This window comes from Malaclemys terrapin, chromosome 4, assembly GCF_027887155.1.
Source record: "Malaclemys terrapin pileata isolate rMalTer1 chromosome 4, rMalTer1.hap1, whole genome shotgun sequence".
Lineage (NCBI taxonomy): Eukaryota > Metazoa > Chordata > Testudines > Emydidae > Malaclemys > Malaclemys terrapin.
Window position 1 is genome coordinate 125,772,111 of NC_071508.1, and position 24,096 is coordinate 125,796,206.

Here is a 24,096-nt window from a genome sequence, read left to right on the forward strand (position 1 = left end):
TCTGAAAACACATAGCTCCACATACCAGAGGGATTGAACTAATCTGAACCAAGGTATCAGGACTGAAACCAAGGGCTATTTCAGAAAATAAATCACATGCATTAAGCCACAGATCTTTTGGTTTAGTGAAATCTACCAAAAAATAAAACTATAATTTATAAATAAAAAATACAGCTCTACCAAAAATACTTTGCCCCTTCCACAGTACCCTCCATTTGAAGAAGATCTCAAGGCACTGAACAAACATTAATAAAAACTTATAAAAAAAAATAAATTAATGGAGATATCCTATCTCCTAGAACTGGAAGGGACCTGGAAAGGTCATTGAGTCCAGCCCCCTGCCTTCACTAGCAGGACTAAGTACTGATTTTGCCCCAGCTCCCAAAGTGGCCCCCTCAAGGAAGGAACTCACAACCCTGGGTTCAACAAGCCAATGTTCAAACCACTGAGCTATCCCTCCCCGCAACTTGACAAAACTCCTGAGAGGTAAAGGAGTTTACGTTGGTCCCTCACCAGTGTAAGGTCCCGTAAGGACCACATGACAGTGGGGGTAAGTTAGACCACCGGAGGCCAACCCACAGATAAGGAAACTGTACTGGGCTCACTGAGGTGACCCTCTCCCCCACTCTGTTGTGTGTGGGAGAATCTGGCCTATTACATGTTCACACATGTACCCACACAAGGATAATGCCATACTACGTAGAGGTTTTTCATCCTTGTATACATACCAGATTTTGCCCTGACAGGACCTCCAGCAAAGCCATCAAGATTTTCCCGTCTTGAATATCAAGAAACAAATCTTTCACTTCCAGAGGAGGATTGCACTGTGAGGAAAGGAAGCAGTGTTATCTGGATAGTGCTGGATAGTCTTTTAAAAGCAGGACTTGGTAAATCATCATTATTTTTGAAGGAAATATGTGGAACTTTACAAAACAGGGATGCTTCTTCTTCTTTACTATTTGTATTACTGTAGCACGAGAAGGCTTCTTATAGAATCACAGAATCGTAGGACTGGAAGGGACCTCGAGAGGTCATCTAGTCCAGTCCCCTGCACTCAAGGCAGAACTAAGTATTATCTAGATCATCCAAGAGAAGTGTTTGTCTAACCTGCCCTTAAAAATCTCCAATGACCTCTCTAGGCAATTCATTCCAGGTGCTTAACTACCCTGACAGTTAGGAAGTTTTTCCTAATGCCCAATCTAAACGGCCCTCGTTGCAATTTAAGCCCATTGCTTCTTGTCCTATCCTCAGAGATTAAGAAGAACAATTTTTCTCCCTCCTCTTTGTAAGAGCCTTTTATGTACTTGAAAACTGTTACCATGTCTCAGTCTTCTCTTCTCCAGACTAAACAAACCCAATTTTTTCAATCTTCCCACACAGGTCATGTTTTCTAGACCTTTAATCATTTTTGTTGCTCTTCTCTGGACTTTCTCCAATTTGTCCACATCTTTCCTGAAATGTGGTGCCCAGAACTGAACACAATACTCCAGTTGAGGCATAATCAGTGCAGAGTAGAGCAGAAGAATTACTTCTTGTGTCTTATTTACAACACTCCTGCTAATACATCCTAGAATGATTTCTGCTTTTTCTGCAACAGTGTTACACTGCTGACTCATATTTAGCTTGTGATCCACTATGACCCCCAGATCCCTTTCCGCAGTACTCCTTCCTAGGCAGTCATTTCCCATTTTGTATGTGTGCAACTGATTGTTCCTTCCTAAGTGGAGTACTTTGCATTTGCCCTTATTGAATTTCATCCTATTTACTTCAGACTATTTCTCTAGTTTGTCCAGATCATTTTGAATTTTAATCCTATCCTCCAAAGCACTTGCAACCCCTCCCAGCTTGGTATTGTCCGCAAACTTATAAATATAATATGTTTATATCTACGGTGGGCTCTATTCTGAAGTTCTTCCTCCGCTTCTCAGTCAAAACTCTTATTAGCATCTATGGAAGTTTTGCCCAAGTAAGGACTGAGCTAAAACTGAGGGCCAGATTCTGATCTCATTACACCAATATGTTGGAGTCAATAGAGTTATTGCAGATTTACATCAGTGTAACAGAGACCAGACTCTAGCCATATAGACTTCTGGGCTCGGCCCTACGTAAGTACTGGATAGGCCAAGGACCAGATTCTGATCTCTTACGCCAGTATCACTCTAATAGACATCAGTGCTGTTACTCCTGCTTTACCTTGGGATAAAGAAGATTACAGTCCAGGTCAATGACAGTATTCGGTTGCTTATGCTGTAAAGTTTCCCTTGGTGCCATTATACTTCCAAGTATACTGAATAAATTTAAAATGACATGGCAACTTCATATATAGCAGCTCTCCTTTTCCTGCAAAGCCCTCCGAAGGGAACCATCTCCTCCACCCACATAGGTGTCTCATGATGTGTGCACTGTGAGGCACACGGCCAAATCTGCTCACTCCTCCAGAGTCAGTCCCAGCTGCAGAAATTACCGTCCGTTTCGGCATCACTTGCTCATTCATCCCTAAGGAGACACTTCTTTACTTCTTTGGTTGGACTGCATACTACTGTTTGATTAAGCACAACTTCTGGCAATTTGGAACTGGGCCTTTTTGTAAACAGTCTTCCTCCCATGCAGCCAAAAAATATTATTCAACGCTACCCATGGGTCTGAGAAAGATATTAGTTTCTAAAGCAATAACCCACTTTGAACCAAAAACTTCTTTTATAACTTCCAACACCAGAAGGACCGAAACCTGCAATGTGCGGAGCATCCACAAGTCCTTCATTACGGGGGTTGTGAGTAACCAGCTGTTCCCAAAACCGGGCACATACCAAGGGGAGCAGTGGGGGAGGGGGGGGAAACGTTTAACTCACTTCAAGACTGATCTTGCTAAGTTTATGGAGGGGATGGTACGATGAGACTGCTTACAGTGGCATATAGCCGATCTGCAACTGATAGCAGTGAATATCTCCAATGGCCAGTGATGCGACACTAGATGGGAAGGGCTTTGAGTTACTACAGAGAATTCTTTCCCAGGTGACTAGCTGGTGGATCTTGCCCACATGCTGAGGGTCTAACTGATCGCCATGGTTGGGGTTGGGAAGGAATTTTTCCCTGAGTCAGATTGACAGATGAGACCTTGGGGAATTTTTGCCTTCCTCTGCAACACTGGGCCTGGGTCACTTGCAGGTTTAAACTAGCGTAAATGGTGGATTCTCTGTAACTTGAAGTCTTTAAACCATGATTTGAGGACTTCAGTAACTCAGCCAGAGGTTAGGGGTCTATTACAGGAGTGGGTGGGTGAGGTTCTGTGGCCTGCAATGTGCAGGAGGTCAGACAAGATGTCATGATGGTCCCTTCTGACCTTAAAGTCTATGAATCTGCACTGTGGAAAATAAGGACACACTAAGTCACAGAAGACACTTGAAAGAAGTTTTTCGTATCTGTAAAGGCAAAGCAACAAAATACCCATCCTTTAGTCGTATCCCCAGTTTCAGGAAATCTCACCATCATCATGAAGTATTCTGGCAATGCTCTCGTTCAGTTCAATATGTTTACTTTGACAGTTTCAGAAAACCTAGCGTCATCAATAGCAGAGATTGGCTGTTGTCAAAGAGCATTTTGCTTTGTTGCAGCCAGGGAGAAAAAAAAATGTTAAGTAATCCAGAGAAAACACTCCACTTGCCCATAACGTTCCTAAGACTTCATGTGCTTGGTATGGCAGAATTAACAGCACCCCGCAGCCTTTTCATGATCTAATTCCTTTTGTAAATTAAAGAACTTTTTCAGAAGCCAGATGCTCAGCAAGCAATTCTGACAGCCTTCAAATTGCAGTTAGTTTAAAATCCTAAAGTCTAATTCACAAAGGAATTACACATTTTCTATTTATAATGTGGATTGTTCCCAAAGATCTTTCGGTCAAAACATCACTGCTAATCTTATCCTGTATTTCCAATGAGATTTAAGAAGATCTTTTCATCTCTTCAGTAACATAAACTGCAAAACTCTTAAGAAATAATATATTTAGTGACTTTTATCTGAAAACTCTTTACAAATCACATACCTACACCACCACTGAAATGCAGCCACCTCTGTCAGGAATTGTGGCAACTAGACCAAAAACTGCACAAAAATACAGCACATGCAGCACAATCCCGCACTTCCTGAAGCTTGGCCATTGATTCCAATGTTCTTTTTGTGGATACAGACTAACATGGCTGCTACTCTGAAATGGGAGTAGGATTAGTCACCTCAGATAGAAGACTCTTCAGGGCAGAGACTTAGTTGTGGGTCTTGTGCTGCACTGAGCACACTATTGCCACATTAGTAATAATAATTTCCTTTTCTGCAACCTTCCCACATTGAGTAGCGCTTACTCCCGAGAGTAGTCTGACTCTCAGTGGGACTATTCAACCAAGAAACTACTTTTCAATGTTAGTAGGAGTTGCAGGATCAGATCCAAAGCACAGTGTGCGTGTGTGTGTGTGGGAGGGCAGGGGGGAGACACAGAGGAGATTGAGACAAATGGCTCATTATGAAAAATACCATGGGGTCTTTAATATCTACAGAGCGCAGAAAAGACCTCATTTTTAAGGTCTCATCTTATCAACCCACAAATAATAAAATACAAGGAACTTAAATTATCAACCTGAGAAGAAGGGTTGAGCTATGTTTCAAGGAACGCATGTATCTTAAACGTGACATTTAGAACTCTGACTTGCTAATCCAATTTGAAAAGGACATTGTCAAATTTCTATTATGTATTTCCCAATGTGATGCCCAGAGCAACCAAACCACACACATCTATTTCTCCGTTATTTCTTTAGATTTAAAAAGAAAATAAAAATCTCCTACGCAGAAATTTCCATGTGCCCTAATGCTAACAATTAATTAATTTGATCACATAATGACTACCCCGCAGCATTAAATAATCATACACATGTAACAAATAAACTCAGTCAGCCAATGAATCAAAGCAACAGAAAAGCGTCTTTCACCCACACAGGAACACGCCCTCAACCTTCCCCACAAAATAAAGAAACATTTCAACTTCGCTATTTATTTTCTTTTAAAATAAGAATAATCCTGAATTTCCAGAGTCTTTAATCTGACACTTTTTAAATGCTTTTCACATTGTGTTGTTCTTACATATCAGTATATAGCTAGTTTCCACTTTTCCTTCACACCACAGATGTGAAAATGACAACCATTTTCTTTTCTGGGGAATCATTCTTTTCAAGGCTCCGGTAGAGTATAACCTAAGGAACCAGTCCAGCAAAAGGAATGTAGTAGGATCAGGCCTATATTTTATATAGGCATACTGTATTCTAAAACTCTTTACAGTAACAGTATACATGAATAACACATGAAGGAACATGAAATCAAGAAATATGCCTGGGTAAGGCAGAAGTTACGTTTTCAGCAGGTGTGTGTGTGTGTGTGTGTGTGTGTGTGTGTGTGTCTTAGTATGGAGGTATTTATGGAAGATGTATGAACAGTTTTTATTTTTACAAATGGACAAAAGTATTTGTTGGCCTTACCTTCTCCAAATGTAGATTTATCCACCTGGTAAATGTTCTCTTCTGCACATTTTCCCTCTCCACTACAAATAAAAAAGTAGGTGATTTATTTTTCAGAAGTGGAAAAATTCACAGCAGTTTCTAATGCATTACAAAAATAATCAAACCCCATACAATAAAGAAGTTGTGTGGCCAGTGGATCACACACAGTACTGTGAGTCAGGAGACCTTGGTTTGATTCCTGGCTCTGACATGGGGTATGTCTACACTTTGAGTTGGGGGTGTAATTCCCAGCTCAAGCAGGCATACCTGTGCTAGCTCTGATCCAACTAGCCTGCTAAAAACAGAGTGTTGCTGCAGTGGCATGAGGGTCCAGCTGCTGTGAATACATAGCCATTTGAGACGGTAGGCACATACGTGGGAAAGTTACCCCTCTTGCCACTCAGCATGAATCCCATGGACTCAGCATGTGACCCTGGGCAAACCACTTATGCCTACATTTTGAAGCATATGGGTGTAAAACCACAGAGACCCAGATTCTAGCAGCTGATTCATAAAGGTAAACCCTTCTGTGTGCACAGAGCTCTATTCCAGTTAATAGGGCTCTGCACAAGCACAGTTCCACTCACACAGATCAACTTGTGGGATAATCAAGACCCAGAGACACTCGGGATGGCATAATGCTCCAAGGTTTTTGCATGTGCATTTTAAAAATAATAGTGCTAAACCTCCCTCTGTCTCCCCATCAATAAAAAGTGTAAAGGATAATTATATTTAGATCTATGGATGAAAAAACACTACAGACTATTATGATGATGTATTTTTCTATTATTGCCATGATGAGATGTTGCCTGCTGCTGGGAGTACAATGTCAGCCTAAAATGGGTGCAGTGAATATAGGCTGTCTAGACACTTTATATGAGTGACAAATGGGAGTTGGGGAAAAGGTTCAAAGATGGAGAAGATTACAGTTTCTCTCCATTTTAAGCTTTCATGCATGGGATTAAGTGAAAGACTAGCCATTGCTACTTCAGTTATGAGCTAAACTGTTTTAAAAATAAGAATACATGTAGTTGCTATGAACAGTGAATTTTTGGTTTTGGTAATGAAAGAATTAGAATGAAGCCTTTACCCCTTTAAAGATGCTTTAGAGACAGGCTTTTGGCTAAGATCTACTGTAATATGAGGTTATTATCTGATATTGGGATACTAAATCCTGCATTCACTGAGAGATGTTCTTGATTGCCTAACAAGTGTTTTCCATTTCTAAATACTAGAAGACTAAGTAGCCTCGATTTTATTAACTTTAAATATTTAAAACCTAAATTAACAACATGAACTAAATCTATTTCCATTAAGATAAAAGCAAATTTTAGTGGCTAAATTTAGCAGGAAGAAAGATAAAGAGCCAGCTGGTGTGAATCAGCATAGCACCACTGAGCTATACCAATTGACATCAGTCGTGGGTTTGGCCAAAAACTAATAGTAGTAGTAATAATAATAGTACCTAGGAGTCCGAGCCATGGACCAGGACTCCATTGTGCTAAGCAATGTAGAAACAGAACAAAATGATGGTCCTTTCCCCCAGGAGCTTATAATTTAAGTATAAAACAAGGGAGAACTGATGGGGGAAGTATAAAGAAACAATGAGACAATATCGGTCACCATGATAGGTATGAGTCATGATAGGCACAAGTCTCATTATAAAAAGTTTGATTTACGCATCTTTTAGGGAAATGTTCCCATCTTGATTTAAGCCATTAGATAAGACTCCCATCTTCCGAACCTCTGAGCTATTGTATTTTGCATCAAAATGCCAACTTCCCTCAAAGAATTTATTATTATTTATATTGTGATAACACCAACAGTCTCCAATTAGGACTAGTGCCCCATTATGCTATGTGTTGTACAAGTACTTAGGAAGACACAGTCCTCGCCACAAAAAGAGTTTACAACCTATGTAAAAGGACTCAGCAAATGGTACATTTCCCTATTAAACAAAAGGGACAGCATAAAAAAAAAGTCATATTTTTGCCTGACTTCTATTTACCTACTATTATAAAAAGTAACACCCACATTTCTTTTAACTGAAAGAGATTAAAGAGAAAATATTTTCATTTCAGACACACAGTTATTCTCAAGGGGTTCTCAGCTTTCACTTAAATGAAGGAAATTTGACAACTTGCTAACAAAAATACCATATTAAACTAGTCATGTCGTGTTTCAACTTACTTGAAGTTATTACACAAATATATTTACATTATTTTGTTTCTTTAGCAATAAGAAAATAATAGCTAAGCTACCTCCTGGGTAATCATGTCCTGTAGAAGTCTGAATTGTTTTTATTGGTCAGCCTAATTATGGATTAAGCAGTAGCTTCCATCAATCACATTTTAATATTGTGCTTTTTGATCATTTTAATTCAAGGATCAGCAACCTCTAATGACACATACAATGTTTTTTATTTTGATGTATAGGAATTGAGCTTTCAGTGTGAATTGTATCTGTCACTGCCAGCCATTCAAGCCTTTTAAATCAGCTTATTTCTGTAAAATCTGATTTTATGTAGGACTGAATAAAAGAAATTCATTACCCTTTAAGTGCTTTAGAAATCACAAAAAATGCCAAACTAATTATTGCTATTGGCTTTTTTTCCCCAAAATATTTCAGAAAGTATGTGCACAGATTTCCTCACACGTGAAACTGAAAGGTCACATTTATGGCTTTAGAATATCAATAAAAAAAAGTATCATCTATTACCTGCAGGTTTCAATATAAAGTATGGACAATGGCACATGCTTCCAGCACCTCCCCCCCTTTTGACAGCCTGTAAAGCACCAGAAATGGCGTTATATATGGTCAGGAAACTGAGTCTACCCAGGCTATGTGCTGGCTGTCCTACATAGTGAGGGATGTATATCTTTTTTGGTTTAGAAAAGGACTGGAGATATCAGGAAACTAGATTAGTGTTTTTCCAATTCTAGTTAGGAAGAAAATACTGTCAGAGCAGTATTCTGGAATTTCTGCCCCAGGTGAAACCAGGTAGTCCAGAAGCATACAAAAGTCAGAGATGGGAGAAGGGAAGTTAACATTTTCTAACTCAGAAGAGGTTTCATTTTGGTCAGTTTCTATTTTATCCCAATCAGTTTGTGCATCATTGTTTCTAGGGTAAAGAAAAAATATTCTGCAGGCTGCATGTTACAAATGGGTACCTGCAAAAGTAAGCGTACAGTAAGGCATACAGCTAATTTAGCTATATGAATCCTGAGATGCACGCAAGGCTGGATTGCACATATACATGCAGATGTGTGCACACAAATCCAACTTGTACATCAGATGATTTACATACTTAGGCATGCTCATGCTTTTGCCCACAACCATATGAAAATTCAGGACATAATTTCTACAGAGAATAATCACTGGGCACAAAACTGCTACAAGGAAGAACAGTGACCCTGACAGAAACACAGTAATCGCCTATGTGGTATTCCAGTGCTACAGCGTAGCAGTAATTGGACTGGGAAAAGAATATAACAGCTTATGCAGTCCATATGCTGATCTGGAGAATTAATGGGGGAAAGGTCCACACAGGTATTTACTGACATATGCCATAAGTGTTTTTCTCCTCTAGTCTTGTGGACCTCCCAGTTTTGATGCAGCCTCCCCTCTCTACAAGCCTTCTTCATTTGTGAGGATTGTAGAGACTCTATAAACTTTATACAGTTTCCATAAATCAAATGGAACCTTTTTTCTTTGCACCTACCATTGCATAAAGGTGCAGAAAATCAGTCAAGTCTAAGATTTCTGCCCTGATGTATACAGTTTACTGAAATTGTGCTGGGTTTACTGGGCAACTAGAGAGCAATAACAGCATTATAAAAGAATAATTACACACACCATATGGCCAGCCTGCACACAAATCAAGTGCAAAGGCTGGAAAGGAAGAATGCCTGCTGTGAGGGCTGAATTTAGGGACATGTTAGATGGTAGTAAAGCTATAGCATTCTGGTTTTGGTTTAACATTTGAGTTTCAGGGGTCAAGCTCAGCTTTGACCTTATCATAAAAGACAAACAAAAATTCAAGATGTGAAACTTTGACCCTCAGAAGGCAGTGACCGCTGTTTTCAGAGAGCCAAATCTTGAGTCCTTTCTCAGGCAAGACTTCTATTCAACTTAATGGGAGATGTGCCCAAGTGAGTACTCAGAGACAAATGCTGTACTCTAATACGACACCCCAGTACACAGACTTGGTGCAAATATTATGTGTAATAACTGAAAGGGAAGGAAAGTCCCTAGAGGCTACAGAGAAAACAGTGGTGTTATTGCAACCTTGGGAATTCCTCCCTGGCCTACAGCTACATCCTAGAGGATGGCAGGAATTGGATCAGAGATATTAAGTGTATGTTAATTATTAGAAAAAGTTTGTATCTCCTGCTACTCAGAGCCAGAAAACACATGCTACTATGGTGATATCTGTCAAACAGATTGCCATCTTCCTTTTGCTAACTAAACTGCATTCTGGGGTTTAAATCTTGAGTCCTACTGGGATCAATCAATGCAATTTTTCTGGTTCCCCTTGTCAGCTAATGGCACCATCCCCATCCCCATCTTCTCCATCAAGGATTCCAGCCTTGAATCTATTCCTGTACTAATCTTTGAGGCCACTACTTTCTCCTCCTTCAAATCCCTCTTCAGGACCTACCTCTGCTGTGATGCCTACAAGAAATTCACCCACTAATGGTGGTGACATAGAGTGGCAATTGGAGATAGCAGTTTTTGATTTGTTTTAAAGTCCTCTTTCTTCTGTTGTGGTAAAGCCAGCTGTAAACAGCCCTTTGGTATATGGTATCAATGGGCTGGGCACACTGATGAGTTGTGAAACATGGAGAAATACCGGACCCTCTGATTTGAGAGCTAAAAGCTTTTAGATGTAATTAGAAATCATATTATTCTATAAGACTAATTACATGTCCAATTGTAAATTAGGAAGCCCATAGGGCCAAGAGAGAAAGTCACTAAGAACAGGACTGATGGCACCAAGCAGCCATCAGGTCACAACAACTTTTAATAACTACCGATCTGAGCTGTAGCTAAATCAGCAAACTAGAGGTGAAAGGATCCCATTATCAGTCTCCTGAACCCACCCACTCCCCCAAGCTCTGCTCAGGTATACTTTCATTTTGTGGATTTTATACTGTTTCACTTGGGAAATAAAATTACAAAATAGAAATGGCAATGCTAATGAAAAAGGCTTTGTGTTTGTTTGTATAAACAGAGAATACCCTACCCAATAAGGTCTGGTTAAGGGGGCTGTGGGAGCTTCACCTCAACTTCCGCCCTTTAATGGATTTAAGGTAGAGTTGTAACATGATTTTAATATGCTCTAGCTGCATGTATTTAATTTCCTTTGTTCCCCCCCCCCCCCTTTGGTTGGAATGGCAGCATGATGACCATGGATTGACATCATTTCATGACCTGGCCTTGATTATTTCCACCTTAATGGCATATTTTAATATAATATGAACTCTCGGTGCAGGTGGAGTAGTCAGGGATGGGTTGATGGTTATACAAGCATTAAAACACTGAATCCCACTCACCCTCAGTAGCTATTTCTGTTTCTTTGAAACTCTTTTCTTACCTGTGTTTTGTAATGTCTGTAAGTGAACTGCAGACTAAGAACTGGCTTCAGTAAACTTCCTCTGTGCAGAGCAGTTAGCACATCTGACTCCTAACTTGCTACACCCCTTGCAGTTCTACTCTAGGGCTTCTCTCCATGTTTTGTCATCTGAGCAAATGAGGACTAGGAGCAACACGAAAAGTGGACTGAAAACAGTCTATTGTATGTATGGGGGGAATTTATTTTGATTTGGGAGCAGCAGCCTAAGTAAGGCAGTGCTTAAAATCTCAAAGACATGGCTTGATTAAAAAAAAAAAAAGTGTCAAGTCTGCAATCCCTTCCCACACACTTTAAGCGTTGACTAGGATTGTTTGTTTAGGTAGTGGTGTCTTACATGACGCTTTACAGAACCAAAACGCATGTGCAAGAACTAGAAGATCGGTGTGGGAAGGATCCGTGAAAAAAGTAGCTGTTCCAGGAAGGATTTAAAGGAAAAGAAGGAGGGGACCTGGAGAGTGGAAGATTGATAAAAGCTGTAGAAGGCAGCATGAAAGAAGTTACAAGGCAAGTGTGGGAGGAGTTGATGAAGGGAGCGATGAAGAAAGATTGGATGACAGGAGGGTAAAGTAGTGACTAGGCCTAGGATATTGCATTTATTTTCCCTTGTGATCCAATCACATTTGAACACAGTGCTCTTGCCCAGAATATTGCACTAACACACTGGCATTCTCCACGCCTGGATTGCAGCTCTGTTCTACATCGGCTTTAAAAAAAAATCGCTCTAAAACAACTAACTCACGTGACAATATATAAGTAAAATTCTCCTCTCCAATCTGCTTGGTGGAGTCCTCCCCTAATATTCTGTCCTCCTTCAACGTGTAGCTCTCCCACTGACATCAACAGCAGCTCCATGTACAGTATGTAAGTATGCAGATTTGAGCAGTGGAGCCAAAACCCCAGGTGAGAGTTTTATTCAAACTGCCCACAAAATTCATTTTTATAGGCTTCAGAATGCCTGAGAATTGTATTTTTTGTGTGTGTGCTTGAGAACTCACAACCACTTAAAGCATTAATATCAATTTTCTTTTCGAAATACATCTTGGCTAGAAACTTTTCTCAGCTTGATGAGATTTGGAGCACATGAAATATTAAATCCTTAAAACTATGGGTTTATAAAGGAAACATTAACTTCAGCATATAAATGTAGAAACCAATCTCAAGTTACCTACTCTGAAATAGTGCCACTGAACTTCCAGATGAAGTCGTTAAATTAATTGTTTGTTGAAAATGACCCACTTACTGGGCTACTTATTAAACTTCTATGGCAGGTGTTGAACATTTGAGGCTCTTTTGTTTGAAGGAAAGTTGCAGAGTTAAAACCTTATTGCAGAAATTCTTAATGCTCAGGCTGGTATTACTGTTGTACAGAGTACAGACACCCAGAGGGCTCTCACAGAACCGGATTTTCATTACATGAAAGTACATTTTTTAGACAGAGTGCAGTTTTTGGTTAGGGCCGAATCTGCAAATCAATAACCAGATATTCCTTTCAAATGTTGAATGACGAATCTGAGATTCCCAGACAATTTTACTCAACTTTTTTTTAGTCCTCAGTATGTCTGAAGCTCATGATCTTCTCACCAGTTCCCATGTAATAGCGCTGCACGCTCCTTTGGAGGACAAAGCTGAACTCTTCTACTCCAGGATCCCCCTGAACCTTTTCTACCTATTCAAAGATATGGGGCTTGATTCTCCTCTCACTTACTCCAGGGTAGATCAGGAGTAATTCAACTGAAGGCAATGGAATTATGTCAGTGTATATGAATGTATAATCAGGCCCATGATGTACATTCGCCAGGGAGAAACTTATTACCCCCACCTTCCGATAATTAAAACAATGGCACTGGACCCACCTCAGACTAAACACTTCTATTCTACTATCCCATGAGGCAATAGCTTCACTTCACTTTCCCTCCTGTTCACACCTCTATGCCTCCTTGCATGGACATACATCCCAACACCTGTATACCAAACCACCACCTGCCTTTCATTCAAAGCTCACCTAAACTCACTTCAGTGCCAGGAGTTTAAAAAGTTTAAAAATATTACAAAAACTTCAAGATGTTCACTGTGCGAACTTATCATTGGAACCCAATCCTGTGTCATCCCTTCCCCTCCTTTTGTTTACCCTCATTTGTTGTTGGAAGTCTAAAATCTAGACTGTAAACTCTTCAGAGCAGGGACTTGTCTTTAATTTGTTCTGCAAAGCACAGACCACATTTATGGACTCTGAAAAATATATATAATAATACCATCCCATGGGAGAGGGGGGGGGGGGGGACCCATCTTTTAGCTGACCAAGGTTGTAGACACACACTAAAACCTGAAATGTAATAAGATGCACAGTATTCAGGAGAGTATCAGCTCTCTGAGAAGGAACGCAGCGACAGCCATGTTAAAAATCAAACAATTGGAGACAAAACAGCAAAATCAGAGTGGCTATCTGAACACAAGGATAACAGAGACAAAAAGCTGAATATTGAAGTGGCTTGGGTTAAATAAAGCATTTTAAAAGAAACTCTGCTCTCTCAATCAAGCGTGACACTGATGGGCTTTCAAATCCCAGTGTTTAATAAAAGCAAGCCACACATTTAAGAAGGAAAAAAAACTGCTGATGAAAAAAAAAAAATCAGGGACATTTCTCTTGACATTAAAAGACAGTTGAGAATTACTCCGCACGTTTATGTTTGCTACAGCTCTTATCTTAGCAAAGCTGATGAAATCATTGTGACTAGATGCATTTTTATATACAAATACACACTATAAATGATACAGTTCGATAATATGAGTGAGAACGTTTGTGTGCCCAGCATGTATCTGATATGATTGATTAAATAAATAAAACTACATGACAGCTTTCTGAGGTGAATTTCAGATGTTAGTACGAAGCCCAGATTTAAAAGCAGAATTTGTGTGACCTCTTTTGCCTAGAGCAGTAGCTTCAAGATACAATGCCAGGTCTATGGGACAATTGCCAAAAAGAGGCATAAAATATAGCTAGGTCTTTGCCTTATGTGTACAGGAATCCTGTGCTCAAGAAAATGCATTTCTGTTTTCTGACCATACAGTAAGTCAGGTAAAGAAAAGTACCCACAGGACGGGAGTGATACGGAGTTACTTTTCTGAGCCTGTCGAACAAGCTAGGGATTCCCTGCCAGAACTATTTTTCACTATGAAAGACAGCAGAAACAAAAAGCATCACCCAGCTGATATAAGGCAGATAAAAGGTTTATGGTACAACTTTGAACCACAACATCCCAACACCAGAGGAAATTTACAGAAATGAAAGGAGCAAGCAAAGCAAAGCCAAGTTATGTATGTACACTACTGTAGGTCCAGTATTAAAAGCTGGCTGTCTAAATTCATTAATTGCCTGGGTCCCCGACATGGAGCTGCCACTGCTAATGTGCTCGGTCAACAAACTTAAGGAAGAGGCTTCAAAGCTCTGACTGCACTCCATGATGGCTGAGCCACATAATCACAGTGGATTCCATGTTTTCTCCTGCCTCTTGAACTGAGTTTAATGGCCTTTCTCAAAACTACTAAACAATTCAGAGGGAGGAGAAAAGCATGAAGACAAATGAACATTAAAAGCATGTAAAAGTACATGCTATTCTAAAATAAAAGCTTGAGAGATTTACTGAGATTAGTATTAACTGGAACAAAATCGTGCAACTTTAGAGAATAAGCAAATGTTTTGTGCATCATGGATTAAACATGTGATATGAGAACGGGCTGCAGATCATTACAGAAAGAGAAAAATCAAGTGCTCTAAGATTTGAGCTACAGTTTGATCTGCAATGGGAGAAAGGACAGGCCAACAGAATCAATAACAATTGCAAGTACTATTTAAAACTTATGAAACTCTACTGTACACTGGAGTGATCTAGCTGAAATCACCACCACAAGCTGAACTATACTAATGGCCCATCATCAGTTGTATTAATGTACAGGCAAAAATCTAATGGAACCCAGTGGTTGCTCTTTAAAAATCTGCCAGTTTCCTTAAATGTCATGATCTGATTTTTTGCAGTATGCATAAATTCAGGGAATACTGTAAATACTAAGATAAGTGGATACTGTAGACGAAGCTGCATACATTAGAAAAAGGAAGCGTTACTTAGTGGACAGAGCATGGAACTGGGAGTCAGTAATCCTGACTATTATTCTCAGCTGAGCGACTGATTTGTCAGAGGCGACACAGCGAGTCATCTATTTTCTCTGGACCTCAGCTTATTTTTCTGCAAAATGGGGATTATACTGCTCCCATAACTCTCAAGAGTTAGGTGAGGTAATGTTTTAAATTGAAATGGAGATACCTAGATGAAAAGCACTATGCAAATACAAACTATTATTATTTTTATCCATATAGAGGCAAACCTTTTGACAGATTACTGATTTGCTCATACAGGCCAGGAGAACCCTATGTTCACTATGGTGCATGCAGAAACCATAAGCCAACATGAATAGAGAGATCGTTCATACAGCAGGGGAATCCTTCCATAGGTATTGGGAGCACTGCCTCTGCAATGCTCCTAGAAGCGACCAACTCATCAAAACAGAGAAGAGCTCAATTCTTCCCTCCTATGGGTCAAGAGGGCAAAATTGGGTCATATATTTGAGACTCAAACCTGGATCTTCATGTGGTACCATGCTGTACTACTGCTAGAATAGACCACTTGCTGTTTTTATATATTTATATACATAGATTAAAATAATAAAAAAAGATTTCTAATGTGAGGTTCTAGATGCCCTCACCAATGCTGGTCAGAAACTGTTTGTCCAAACTTTATATACGGAAAATGCCATATTTGTTTAACTCAAAACATTCTGAAAAATGTGTCAATTTCAATGACCATTCCCACAGGAAAAGGTATTTCTGGAAAAAAAAAAAATCCGAGTAAAAAAATATTTATTCCATGTGCAGGCTTAGGCACAAAGTACTGCATAAGCAAAGAAGAACAGAGGTAACTGTTGGGAACAAATCATAATTGTTTAGGGTTAGGTTTAATTTAGAGAGAAGTGCATCTCATAGTCCACAGGCCACTTCAGTTCTTTGGCTGATGTGCTAATGAATGAAGAGAAGTTAAACTCTTTTCTCACTTCGGTAGTTATTTTCTTTATGCAGAAGTAGGAACAGCAGTGAATTCACAGACACTATTGTGTAACAGTCTAGAAATAGAAATTGTTATAGAGAGGGCAAGAGTTCAGATTTCAGAATACAGCAAAACCCCAAAAGCATGTCAGTCTGCTGAAAGAAAGGTATATAATCAGTCCCCAGGTGGGCAGAAAGGGAAAGCATGAAAATATTTAGGGGAAAAAACAAATGTAATTTAGGAGTAGATGTAGAATAAATCTATGCTACTGATAGAGTGACTGAAAGAACTTGTGGATAAATAAAAAATAAACAAATAAATAAATAAAATCTACCAGTTAAAATATTATCAGGCCCCATGAGCCTTCCCCTATGCAAAATACATACTAGTATCATGATCAGTGCAGACAGCACCTCTACCAATAGGTAGTGCTATGTCTTTATCTCTGTGTTAAGTTGTTGTCTCGTTTTGATATGTTGTAGACTTGGTTCAGGGATAGAAGGCTAGGAAGAAGTTCAGTCCTGCCTTTGGTGCTGGAGTTGTTTCTTGCAGTGTTCCATAAATCTCTGTGGTTCTATAAGGAAGTATTACAACTGGTGGCAGCAGCTGCAAGATGGCAAAAGCCCTTTTTCCTGAGAAGTTTACTGATCATGCTGATGAGACTGAAATCTGGGTGTACTTGACAGACTTTGAGCTGTTGCTCTCTGTGAATGAGTTGTCTGAAGAGAAAGCAGCACAGTATCTAGCAATGTTTTTGGATTATAATGCCAAAGCCTTTTACCAGTAGTTTCCCAACCCAGTGTCTCTCATGGATTTTACAAAGAGGGGCCATACTCAGTGTCAAATCATGAGAGAATCCTCTGTGAAAAGTCAGTTTATCAACAATTTAACAGGGGAACTTTGAGTATTATAATAATCATCATCATCAGAGAGCATTAGGATACAAGGGGCCATGCTACCAGTTAAACCGTAAACCCAACAGAACGTAAAGAAGTTGCATGGGTAAAAATGTGAACAGAATATAGTTCATAAAAATCTCATCGAGTTACATTTCAGTGCTAAAGACTAAAAAGAGATCTAATTAAGTCTCTCTCTTTGAAAATGCAAGTTCTAGTCGACCTACAGAAGAGGTAGCTGATCTTTGCCAGAAGCCAAAGCGAAAAGCACACTCATTCAGATTTTGGACAAGAACAGTTAGGGCTTCATAGACTCAGCAGCAAGCTGTACCTAAAAACCTGAGGCACAGTCCCAGGAAATTCAGAAACATCTTATTTAAGTTAAAACAGATTTTTTAATGAGTAAAATATGAAAATGAATCATCCAGATCGTACTGGTATTGTGTTGATGTTACACTGCATTTGGATCATGATGATGTCATAGACTAAGGTCAGAAGGGATCATTGTGATCATCTAGTCTGACCTTCTATATAACCAGTATCCATAGACCTTACCCAAAATAATTCCTAGAGCAGATTTTAGAAAAAAATCCATCTTGATTTAAAAAAAAAAAAAAAAATTGTCAGTGATGGAGAATCCACCATGATAACTTGCTCTGATGGTTAATTACTCTCACTGTTAAAAATGTATGCCTTATTTGCAGTCTGAATTTGTCTAATTTCAACTTCCAGCCACTGGATCGTGTTATACCTTTCTCTGCCAGACTAACGAGCCCATTATGAAATATTTGTTGCCCCATATAGTTAGTTACTGACTGTAATCAAGTCACCCATTAACCTTCTCTTTGTTAAGCTCAATATATTGAGATCTTTGAGTCTATCACTATAAGGCCTGTTTTCTAATCCTTTAATCATTCTTGTGGCTCCTCTCTGAACCTTCTCCAATTTATCAACATCCTTCTTGAATAGTGCACACCAACTGGACACAGTATGCCAGCAGCAGTGGCACCAATGCCAAATACAGTCGTAAAAAAACTTCTCTATTCCTATTCAAGATTCCCCTGTTTATGCATCCCAGAATGGCATTAGCTCTTTGGCCACAGCGTCACATTGGGAGCTCATTTCATCTGATTATCCACCACAACTCCCAAATCTTTTTCAGAGTCCTCCATCCTGTAAGTTTGGCCTACATTCTTTGTTCCCAGATATATACATGTATGTTTAGCCATATTAAAATGTACATTGTTTGCTTAGGTCTACTTTACAAAGCGATCTAGATCCCTCAGTCAGTGATCTGTCCTCTTAATTATTTACAAATCCCACACATTTTGTATCATCTGCAAACTTTATCCGTGATGATTTTATGTTTTCTTCCAGATCATTGATAAAAATATTAAATAGCATAGGGCCAAGAACCGATCCTTGTGGGACCCCACTTGACGATTCCCCTTTTACAGTAGTTACATTTGGAGATCTATTAGTTAATCAGTTTTATGTGTGCCATGTTGATTTTACATCATTGAAGCTTTTTTTTTTTAAATCAGAATGTCATGCTGTATAAATCAAATACCTTACAGAAATCTAAGTATGTTACATCAACACTATCCTCTTTATCAACTAAACTTGTAATCTTATTAAAAAAAATATCAAGTTAATTTGACAGGCTCTATTTTCAATAAACCCATATTGATTTGCATTAGTTACCCCCTTTTGTTCTTTTTAATTGAGCCCTGTATCATCTGCTCCATTATCTTGCCTAGGATTAATGTCAGGCTGACAGGCCTATAGTTACTGTGTCATCCCATTTCCCTTTTTAAAAATTGGAAAAACATTAGCTTTCTTCCAGTCTTCAGGAACTGCCCCAGTGCTCCAAGACTTACTGAAAAATCAACATTAAATGGGCTAGTGACCTCCTCAGTCAGCTCTTTTAAAACTTTTGGATGCAAGTTATGTGGACCTGCTGATTTAAAAAATGTCTAGCGTTAGCAGCTTCTGTTTAACGTTCTCCTGAGATACTAATGGAATGGAAAGAGTGCTATCATCATCAGATAATGCGACTTCATCTGTTTTCCCCCCAAATATTGGACAAAAATATTTATTGACTACTGCTGCCTTTTCTGCATTATTATTGATAATTCTACCATTTCCATATAGTAATGGATTATTTTTGTTCCTAAAATACTCAAAAAACTCCTTGTCCTTAATGCTACTGGCCATGGATTTTGCCTCGTGTCCCTTGGTTTCCCTTATCAATTTTCTACAATTCCTAACTTCTGATTTATATTCACTAGTCTCAACTTCACCTTTCTTCTATTTGTTTATTTATTTTTTGACACCTGCCTTCACTTCCTCTCTAAACCAGGCTGTGCTGGTTTAATGAAAAAATATATCAGTCTTCTTCCTCAGTTGTGGGATTGTGGCTTTTTGAGCAACTAGTGAAGTATTCTTAAGTGATTCCCAATTATCATTCATATTTTTCTGATTAAATTCTTCCTCCAAGAAGATCTGGGTCATAATTGTTTTCATCTTTGTGAAACTGGCCCTTTTAAAGCACCAAGTGTTTATTGCTTGTCTGGACCTTATTCTGCTTGCACATTATAAATGTGATCAAGTTATGATCACTTGTTCCTGAGCTACCATTAACTTTTATTTCTGGAATCAGTTACTCTATCTGTTAGGACAAGGTCCTATACAGAATTCCCTCATATTGGCTGCAACTCTTTTTGTGTTAAGAAATTGTCATCTATAATGTTTAAAAATTCCAAAGATGTTTTAGTACTGGCAGCATGAGCTCTCCAGCATGTGTCACTCAAATTGACCTCACCCATGATCACACAGTATTTTCCCCTACACATTAGACACAGGTCTGTAAGGAGGTGGTCATCCTGTTATGTAGTGTATCAGAGGGGTAGCCGTGTTAGTCTGAATCTGTAAAAAGCAACAGAGGGTCCTGTGGCACCTTTAAGACTAACAGAAGTATTGGGAGCATAAGCTTTCGTGGGTAAGAACCTCACTTCTTCAGATGCAAGACAGTTATGTAGTGTGATTTGGTGGTCTGTAGCAGACACCAACTAATACCCCATCTTGTGCTTTATTTGTTAGGACACTGATCCATAAGCATTCAAGATTATTTTCTTCCAAGTTATCAGTGACTTGGAAACAGAAAATGCCCTTTTTTACATAGCGCACCACTCCCTCTCACCTTTCGCTCACTCAGACCTTCCTAAATAGTTTATAAACATTGACTTTAACATTCCCGTTGTGTGAATCATCCCATCAGGTTTCAGTAATACTAACTAGATCAAATGTATGCTCATAAATGAGCAATTCTCTTGTTTGTTAACCAGGCTCCTAGAATTAGTATATAGGAAATTCAAGCATTTCATGTCCTTTGGTTCCTTGATTGATTTTGTTCTCAACAGCTCAATTTTGTGCTAAACGAGTGCTCATATTGTCCCCCTTTTAACCCTTCCCTTTTGCTATTAGTTTAACCCCCTCCTGACTACTCTAAGCAGTCTGTCCACAAGCAGATTGGTCCCCCTTCTTCTGAGGTGGAGGCCACCCAAACTATACAGCTCCCTCTCCCCATAGGAGAAGTGGGCCAATGTTCCACAAAACCAAAGCCCTCCATCCTATACCACTTACCTACCCAGTGCTTCACTTCCAGAATCTTCTGCATTCTGCCTTCCTTTGGTCATGGGACAGGATGTATCTCAGAGAAGATCACTTGAACATTATTATTCTTCTGCATGATTCCAAGTTCCCTAAATTCATCTAGTACCCGTAAGATAGCACTAATGACACTGTGTTGTGGGATGATATGAAACATCACCAATGGATCCTGGCCTGTAGGCTTCAAAAGCCTAGCCTAGAGGGACATCTGGAGTTTTGGCTCCAGAAAGGCAGCACATTGTCCTGTTGTCCACCTTTCCCTTTTGGTTCTTCTGAGTACTGAATCTCCCACAAGGATCCGACTTCCTTGGATGGTTAGAGAACTCTTTTAAAGGTAAGCTTGATTTTCCTACAGGTTAGACCAAGCTGCCATCCATATGTGTGTCCTATAAATCTCTCCATTCCTTTGGACCTCCTGGATCTTGAGAGGCATTTTCCATAGTTTCCACACTGAAGACCTGTTATTGATTTGAAATGTCTAGAGCTGTGTGGAATTTCTCCGGTTTCTCTTCTTTCTGGTGGCCATAGTCTACCTATCTTCATCTGTCTCCAACCATGAAGAATGTTGCCATGACCTCTTGTCTCCGGTGGTTACAAACTGCCAGGCCTTCTCTCTGACTTCTTCTCTCTCCCCAGTTCCCTTGTGACCAGCTCCATTCTTCCTTAGACCTGGGGTACTGGTGTTTCCTGAATCTGGTTGTCTAGGAACTCCTCCAGTTCTCTTATTAGAGTCTCAACTTGCCCCTCCAATTCAAGAATCTTTTCCTTCAGCACAGTCACCAACTTGCACTTCATGCACAGAAAATCCCTTCTGTCCTCATGCAGGAAAGAGAACATGGCACATTCCATTGCAGGCCACCACCACCACTGTTCTATCACAGGCCATCTGATCATATATAGGGCTGAACTGGGAAGGAAAGCCTCTCACACTCCTTCTGTAAGCTCCCTCTTTTCATAGCTCTCAAGTTCATCTAGCAAGTGACTTTTTATATCAAGTCTTCCTTGCTTCGCTCAGTTCTGCTCTGCCTCTCACCACCAGAGTGTGATTAACCACTCAGAAATTTCAAACAGCTGATCAAAGCTCCAAGCGGTAGAGCCTCACAGTCTTTAGCAAAGCACTAATTAAAGCGCCAAGGGCTTACTTAGAGGCCCACAACCTGGCTACATAGCCTGTACCCAGAGAACAAACAAACAACTCACAGATGGGCCAAACACCCCACTCACCAAGTCCTGCTACCTCAAAACACACTTTGTAGCTGGAGCTACTCCCTCTGAAACTCTCCTGTTCACTACCTTTGTTTACTGCTCTTGAGTTCATCTATTCTAGCAAGTGACTTTTTATACTACCTCTTCCCTGCTTTGCTTAGCTCGGTACAGCTCTGCCTCTCACCACAAGGGAGTGATTAACCACTCAAAGACTTCTAACAGCTGGACTGACGAAAGCTCCAAGGCATAGAGTCTTGTGGCCGTTAGCCAGGCACTGATCAAAGCTCTAATGTCCCCACACTCAGTAAACTGCACATACTGCATTGAGAATGCAAAACTGCATTGCACAAGTAAGTCATCAAGGAACTGACGGTTTTGGCATCTGCAGTGTTGTCAACTCAGGATTTTACCACAAGTCTTATAATATTTAAAGTTTTTCTTAAAATCCCAGCTCCTAAAATCATATAATTTCATGAGGATCTGAGTTTTCCTTTGTGAGTGTGTGTGTGTGTGTTGGGGGGGGGGGGATTGTTTATTTGTTCAAATTAAGTTCCTACCCCATGATTGCAGAGCTTGAAACTGTGATGCAAATGTACCATAAAATATTCAAAAACCAGAAAGCCAATTTAAAAATGAAGTATCGGGGTTTAAACATCACATGATGTTTAATCCAGTCTCATGATTTTTGGGTCCCATCTCATGATTTTTAAATGCTACGTGTTGAAAATAGTGCAGCTGGGAGGGGCTTTTGACAGGGATTGTGAGACAGCCCATTTTCTAGATATTTCTGTTAAACTGTTCACCAATGAAGTATTAACAAGTAAATAATCTTCCATCTTTCTTAGTTAGTGACCCAATTAGATGAATATGGGTGTGGGGGTGGTGTTTACACCTCTTTTACAGCTAGCGTTTCAGACCGTATCTGCAGCAGAAAAGCACAGCATCGGAAGATCACCGTCTACAGCTGACTCAATACAGCATCAGTTTACACTGGGCTGATGTTTTCAAGGTTATCTTCACAATAATGTAGGCTTTTTTTGTTTGTTTTTGTTTTTAAATAAAAGCTTAGGGTTTGTTTTGAGATTTAATCCAGAATAAAGTAGGATGCAAATTTAAAGCGGACTAACTATTCCTGATTAACTACATATGTGGATGCTCTTATTCTGGAATTATTATTAGTTGTATTATCATAGGCCTAGGAGCCTTTGTCCCGGGCTCCATTGTGCTAGGCGCTGTACAAACAGAACTAAAAGTCTGTCTCTGTCCCAAAGTGTTTACAGTCTGGCCTAAGTATAACATACGACAACAGATAGACAAAGACAGATGGGGGAATACAGGAAACACTGAGACAGTGTTGATCAGCAGATAGGCAATGGCCTCAGCACACCAGGAGCTTAACTGTTGAGAGTTTTTTGTCTCTAAAGTTTGCAGTGGAACTCCTCTTCTCTTTTAGTTAAAGGTAATGGTCTTGGGTTAAAGCACTGGACTGGGGCTCAGAATATCTAGTTTTGATTCATAGCTGTGCTATGGATTCCCTGGGTGACCTCAGGCAAGTCACATGGTCTCTCTGTGCTTCTGTTTCCCCATCTTTAACAGGGGGATAATTCATGTGGCTCATGCATGTTGTGAGATTAAATCCACAAATACTTGGAAAGCTCTCAGTCAGACCTTGCAGTGACAACTCTGGCCTGATCCTGATGCCAGCAAAATTGATAGAAGCCAGGCTATAATCCATATGATGGTTGTTTCTGTGATATTTCTGGTGTTGCTTCTGTGATAATCATCACTACTTCTCCACATTATTGCAACTTCTCTCGATACCTTGACCTAGTAAGACTTGGGGAATGCACTCTGCATTCCTCGACTATCTTTTTAAAAAATAATTACATACAGTTTTGGCTGCCCTACCACTGCACTGTGCTTTAGCAGTAAATGGCTGCAATACCCTTTTCCCCTGTATATACTGCAAGAAATAGATCAAGCTTAAATATTAGACAGACAGAAATTCTTAAAATGAACTCTAAAAACAGACCATTCTTCCCTTGCACAGGAGT

General features: G+C 39.6%; 1 protein-coding gene across 1 annotated transcript in view; it reads right to left on the reverse strand.

Annotated features, from left to right (window-relative positions):
• The window catches only part of CLMN (calmin), a 100,669-nt gene that overhangs the window by 29,922 nt on the left and 46,651 nt on the right, over positions 1-24,096 (reverse strand). The window contains exons 2-3 of the mRNA XM_054025374.1: positions 5,517-5,578; positions 729-824 (exon numbers count right to left, since the gene is read on the reverse strand). Of these exons, the coding sequence (XP_053881349.1) occupies positions 729-824; positions 5,517-5,578 (158 nt within the window). The remainder of the gene's footprint in view (positions 1-728; positions 825-5,516; positions 5,579-24,096) is intronic.